The sequence below is a fragment of the Mus caroli genome, chromosome 12 (genome assembly GCF_900094665.2).
Source record: "Mus caroli chromosome 12, CAROLI_EIJ_v1.1, whole genome shotgun sequence".
Taxonomy (NCBI): Eukaryota; Metazoa; Chordata; class Mammalia; order Rodentia; family Muridae; genus Mus; species Mus caroli.
The window spans coordinates 73,501,810-73,508,550 of record NC_034581.1 but is presented as its reverse complement, the minus strand read 5'-3'; the positions used below and the strand labels follow the sequence as shown (position 1 = coordinate 73,508,550).

General features: G+C 47.8%; 1 protein-coding gene across 1 annotated transcript in view; it reads right to left on the bottom strand.

The window, feature by feature from the left end:
• Positions 1-6,741, bottom strand: part of Plekhh1 (pleckstrin homology, MyTH4 and FERM domain containing H1) — a 51,890-nt gene that overhangs the window by 25,530 nt on the left and 19,619 nt on the right. The window contains exons 3-4 of the mRNA XM_021179057.2: positions 3,647-3,709; positions 2,489-2,638 (exon numbers count right to left, since the gene is read on the bottom strand). Of these exons, the coding sequence (XP_021034716.1) occupies positions 2,489-2,638; positions 3,647-3,709 (213 nt within the window). The remainder of the gene's footprint in view (positions 1-2,488; positions 2,639-3,646; positions 3,710-6,741) is intronic.

The window sequence follows — 6,741 nt, the reverse complement described above, 5'->3', positions numbered from 1 at the left end:
CTGGTCTACAGAGTGAGTTCCAGGACAGCCAGGGCTACACAGAGAAACCCTGTCTCGAAAAACCAAAAATAAAAAAAGAATACTGGGAGCAACTCTAGCACAAACTTGCAAGGTCTCTGTGGAGACAGTTAGACAACATCTGCCAACATCCCATACACACAGACCCTCGGCCTCACAGAGCCACTGCATATTAGTATTCGCTGAAATACTATTTGAGAAAGCAACACAACATAGGAATCCAACCCCTGAACTAGCCTGAGTGCCCACCGACAAGAGTTACGGAATTAAACATAGCACAACCACAAAACGAGAGTCTGCTGCACAGAGACCAGAGAGGGTGGGAAGGAGCACTGGGGAGCGAGGGCAAAGGCCACTTAGCATTTAGACCCTTCTGGATGGTGTGGGGGTGGGAGTGGGGGTGTTAATTTTTTTTTTTACTATAGCATACATTATGCTTACAGTTTTGTTTTGTTTTTTTAAAGAGCTAAATGAGCATAGAGGCAGTATTTCTCAAAATAATTAAGGATTGAAAGGTGTTCGTCTAGCCAGCCTTTCGTTCCAGCACTAGGGAGGCAGGCCATCAGACTTCTGGATTTGAGGCCAGCCTGAGTCTAGTTAGAACAGTCATGCACCATGCACCACCATGCATGAGAGCGTGAGTCTGCGTGTCAGTGCTGGGGAGAACTTAAAAAGAAGCCTAGAGTGAAATGAGGTAAGAGGTTTGCCTCTGCATGAAACTTTCCTGCTGTAAAATACAGCAGGAAATAAATACACCTCTAAAATAAAAGATAAGGTATTCTACTCCTGTTGGGCCATTCTGAGTTGAAATAAGAGTCAAACGTTCAGTGTTTTTAGCACAGGTAACAACCAGCTGATGATGAGAGCTACTTCCGCACCTGAACAGCAGGAAGCAAGTGATAGCCCCTGAGTTGTTCAGAGCGGAGCAGAAATGACTCTCGTTAATCTCCTAGTGGAAACTGCCTGGCCATTCTCAGACGACAGACACAAACTCCAAGCCAGAAGGCTATGGAAAGGAGCTGGGAATGAAGACCTCAGATCAGTCATTCAGACTGATATAGCACAACCTTAAAGGCCACCTAGTTCAAAGCTGGTAAACAGTAGCCCTGAGGCCAAACGCAAGCCTTCCTCCACCTGTTTGTCTCCCACATATTTTTATAGATAAAAGATTTCTTGGAACACAGCCATGCCCACTCATTTACAGACCATCACTTTTTATTTCACATTCTAACAGCAGAACTGGGCAGTTGCAAGTTGTAAGTTCTTTGGCTCTGTATGAAAAGCTGGCAGACTTCCGTTCTCTAACATCCGCTCAGTACAGTCTGATCTTTCCCTACTGATTGTAGTTGTAAACATTTTTATCCTAACCTGGAGCAAGCCATTCTGCCCCATCAACCATCAGAATGCTGCCACTTCTTCCAACTCTGAGCCACTCAAAGGAAAAAAACCTCTCTAAAATTAGTGCATCCGAGGCACATCCAGTAAGGGAATGTCCAGGGAGTACTGACAACTTCCATTCACCCACACTGACTGGAAGGAGCTGCTTGAATCCACTGGAGCCTTTACAGCAAATACACATGCAGATAGGTCAACGTCTCTCGATCTGTCCTCGGGCTTGTTATGGGGAATAGATGGCAAGATGGCACCAGGGGAACGCTGGGTAGATAAGGCCAGTGACAGAGGAGATGGAACTGGGATGGAGAAGACATGGTGGCACGTGTCCACAATCCCAGAACTTGGAAGGTAGAGGCAGAAAGATAAGGAGCTCAGAGCCAGACTGGGCTACCCAATAGTGCTTATAAGACCATGAAAAGGAGAAGTCTGGGCACAGGAAGTAGCAGAAGGAAGGGCCAGAGGGATTCTGGAAGTCCCTAGGAGCAAGAATCCTAACTTGCTTAGATACTGGGCAGTGGCCTGTTAGGCTCCCATGTATTCACGAGAAGTCTCCATTTTCAGTGTCAACTCTGTTCGCTGCCTGTCCAGGTTCACTGAGAAACTGGCCAACCAGCTGCGGACAATCCAGTCCTATGCCACTTCAGTCACACTACAGCTGAGTATCAAGTAGCGCATGATGGCCTGGCACAAGGCCACCAGAGGGAAGGAAAAGATCTCCTAACCAAGTGCTAACCACGTGTCTGATACTGTACACAGATACCTAGGGCCCATTATTCCCCAAACCTCAGAGGTTTCATAACCTCCATTGTATAAAGGTGTGACTCAGGCAATTCCCCTCGAGAACAGCAGGCAGCAGAGGTGACATTCCCCTCAGGGCCTACTTCCTCTCTATTCCCCTAGTTTCTAATGAACAGGTGAAGAAGCCGCTAAGGACTGCGGCTGTGTAAAAGAAGAGTCTCATGAAAGAATGAGTTCCCCGTCACTCCAGGGCCCAAGCACAGGCCCTAGAGACACTGAGGCCAACTGATGGCGATGCTGAGAGGGGAAATGGACTCTGCCTCACATTAGCCCCTACCTGCTTCTCCAGCTGTGCCTGCAGCTGGCTGATGAGCTCATCTTTGCCTTGCACGGCTTTCAGCAATTCTTGGTACTTTTGGTGCAAGGTACCTGTGGAGTCCACACTCTTCAGATTGGACAGTTTTATCTTCTCTTCCATCACACCCACCTGAAAAGCACCAACAAGTGCTCATAAGGTCTCAGGTCACTCGTGAACTGTGTGCAATGGCTAATACAATATGGAATGGGCTAACCCCTTGATGCTTCAGAATGTGCCTCCTAGCCAGAGCCCTTACCCAGGCAGTCTGGGCCAATTAATGGCATGACCAATGATACCTTAATCTGTGCCAACGAAGGAACTGACAACTGAGAACACATTTTGGCTACTCTGAAGACATCAGAAGCCGAGCAGCTGGCTTCAGGGTGGCACCTGCTCCCACCCCACTGGGGCAGAAAAACTTGCCACTCACAGGACATCCATGTGCCTCCTCATATTTCTTAACCCTCTTAGAGTTAGACAAGACCATGCCATTCATCTAACCAAAGGGCTGTAAGTAGAAACAATACATACTTCTGGGCTGAAGTATTTACAGTTTGGTTGTTTTGAGACAGGGTCCTCCTCTGTAACCTTGAATGACCTTGAACTAGCTGTATTGGTTTGAAGTATTTAAAAATCTGGTACATGGGTACCCAGTAAATTCTCTCCAGTGGCAACCAAGAAGGCTGTGTTCCAGGCAGGAGTGTTCGTACACTGTCATTGTAACATGACAGTGTCACCTACACACGTGTTGTGCTGTCCTGGGACGCACGCAGACCCCATAGTTGTACATGCCTGTGTAAGATCCAGCTAAAAGACAATGGAACCTCTTTCTGTCTGGATTCCTGAATGACAGGGGAAGCTGGCTCCAAGTTAATCCCAATGGGTGTGGATCAGTCATGAGGACATGATAAACACAGACTGCAGTTTCAATTTGTCCCTCAGCACAGTGAAGCCAGTTTGGATTAATGTACCCATTCACTACACTGAGTCTCCTTCATTAGCACAGAAAGCTCCCAGTACCTTGATGTGTTTGAGCCCCACCTATAACTGCAGGTTCTTAAGAGTGTGCCCATGTGACCGTGGGAAGGGAAGCTCATTTTCTCCAGCACTCTCCCACAAACCCCCATGCATAGTTACCTGGGTTTCTGCATTTTCAGCTCTCTGCTCAGCCTCCAGCAGCCTCTGTTCCAGCTCCTGCATCTGTTCAGGCAGAGAGGGAGGAGAGATATTGGTACCAGGTCCTGGTGATGAAAGTGGTATCAGGGCACTCAAGTGCACAGACACCATACTCAGGCCAGACTCCAACTGCCTGTGTAAATGGCTCCAGGATTCCAGGCTAGAAATTTCTCTTGGCAAGTCTCAGTAGATGAAGTATGGCTGCTGTCATCAGGACAAAAAGCCACTCTGTAGAATAGCAGATCACCGTCATTTTTCCTGAACACCACTGCCCCAACTCTGCCTTGGTCTCTTCTCTCCGGTGATCTGTTTCTTCTGTACTGGGTGATGGATAGGCCATGCTGCTGTCTGCCCATGTGCCAGCACAGACCAGGCTTCCGTACACATCCACGTTCTGCCAGTGGGAGGCAATGCTCCCTCTACCCCAAGTATCTGACCAGCTGGGGGAATTCATCAGTATCCTCTTACTTGATTTCACTAAGCTTAAAGAAAGAGAAAAAGGCCAGGCAAGGTGGTGCACAGCTTTAGTCCCAGCACTTGGGAAGCAGAGGCAGGTGCATTTCTGTGAGTTCAGGGCCAATCTGGTCTACATATCAAGTTCCAGGGCAGTTAGAGCTACACAGTAAGATCATGGAGGAATGGGAGAAGGAAAGGAACAAACAGAAAATATACTCAAGTATGTGTATGTTTGTGTATGTGCTGGGGGTCAGAGGGAACTTAGGGGCATGATGACCCACCAACTCCTACATTAAAAAGCATTTGAGCATTTGCTGAGAACCTGATTCTATCTCTGCAAACAGATGTGGTGGTTCGCATCTGTAATCCCAGCACTTCTACCGTAAATGGGGTGAGGCAGAGACAGAACTATCTAGGAATGAGCCAGGTAGTGCATAGGTAGAGAGGAGAAGGGCAAGACACCACTCACACTCACACATAAAATAATAAAATGTATTTTTAAAATTCTATCTTGCACAGGACAGAGCAGTGTACACTTGCAATAACAGCCCTGAGAGATGGGGACAGAAAGATTAAAAAAAAAAATCTAGGACTAGCACATACAAAATTCTTGACAGCTTGGCCCACAGAAGATCATGTCTTAATAAGTAAGTAACTAACTAACTAAATAAATAAATAAAAACAAATAAACAACAGAATATATACTGGGCCAGTCAAATGGCTCAGCAGATGAGGATGCTTGCTGCACAAGCCTGGTGGTCTGAGCTCATCTCTGAACCCGCGTGAAGGTAGAAGGAGAGAGTTGGCTCCACAAAGTTGTCCTCTAACCTCCACACATGCGCCATGACATGTGCCCCTATACAAACACATTGTGTAATTTAAAAAACAAAGCCATCCACCTACCTTCCTACCTACATACTACCTGCTTTGCTGGTTGGAGGTATGTATAGTCAGTGGTAAAGCACTTGCCTAGCACGTGCTTAAGTGGAACTCAATAGAGATCTGGCTGCCTCAGCCTCTCGAGTGCTGGGGTGAAAGGCTAATTCTGGAATCTTATGCAAGGGCTAAGCTCGTAGTTTAGTGTGGAGTGCAGGTTCTCCCTCAGCTGGCACACCTCTGTGTGCTGCATGAACCACTAACCATTAGTTCATCTGGTTCTCACGCCAAAGGTCCTGTGCCTTCCTGAGAAGGTGCCAGCTGCTTCCCCTCCCTCCTGCCGCAGGGCAACACACCTACATTGTTCATTCATGAGACACACACCTCACCCTTCTCCTTGTGGCTGCTGGGCAGACTCAGAACCCTTCCCTTTCCAAACTCCAGCCCTCACCTGCTGTTCACGGAGGGCTTGACTTCTCCAGAAATGTAACCTTGTCTCCCTTGGCCCAGACCTTGGCTTGATGCTTATGAGACAGCACACAATTGCCCGTGTCTTTTCACAGGCACACCTCAACTGCAGTTTTGCTTTCCTTGAGCAAAGGTGGGAAGGAAGAAGAGAAGCTGTGCTGGTGTGGGCCGGGGAAAGTCAGAGAGCTGCAGGTCATGTTTGAGACCCAGAGGGCCTCTTTTCTGAGGCTACCTTCCTTGGGACCAAGAAGACCCAGCTACTTTAAGTAGCCACTGCACCTGAAGAGCAGTTAGGGGATGCTCCTCCAAAGGTCCAGGTAAAACTCAAAGTTGTTCCCACAGGGCTCCCAACAAGTGAGAAGGACCAAGGGCAAGTGCACTCCCTCCCTTCACTCTACTGAACAAAGACATCATGAACAGATTACTCAGCTCAAGCGAGGAGAGAGGGCTGCTTGTGCCAGACTCCGGCATTGTCAAGGTCAAACCACATGGTCCTAAGCCAGTCTGGGCTCCCTGACCTCCAGCCAGTTTCACACCGCACAGAACAATATTACAGGGATAAAAATCTCCTCGGTGGCTGGAAGGAGAGCTGAATGATACAACTCAGTATTAAATAAGTCTCCCTTCAGCTCTGAGCAGCTTAAATCTCTTGAGATTCTGAAACCTGCAGGCAAGACAGAGGCCAGGGGGCTGCACAGAAGTATCAGCCTCACCACCATGTTGTGGATGTTGGGCAGAAATGACGAGCTTCCTGCTGCTCAGGTCCTTCTAACAGAGTTCCTGTTTGCTTTGGCTAACCAGTGTTGAGGGGTTTGTCCTCCAGAAAGAATCTAATTAATGCAAAGACTGGGCGTATTCTAAGAATACGACGAACTGTTGAATGGGAAGGTCTTGGCTCCTCGGCAAGTTTCCCAGATGGTGAGATTATAGTTCTAACATCTGTTCTGTGGCTCAAAAGCCATAGGCTTTCCTTGGGAAATAATTCACGTTTATGACCTTCCACAATAACTGTCTGACATTGTGATGGTTTGTATATCCTTGGACCAGGGAGTGGCACCATCTGAAGATGTGGCCTTGTAGGAATAGGTGTGACCTGGTTGGAATGGGTGTGTCACTGTGGGTGTGGGTATAAGATCCTCACCCTAATTTCCTGGAAGTCAGTCTTCCACTAGCAGCCTTTGGATGAAGATATAGAACTCTCAGCTCCTCCTGCACCATGCCTGCCTGGATACTGCCATGCTCCCACCTTGATGATA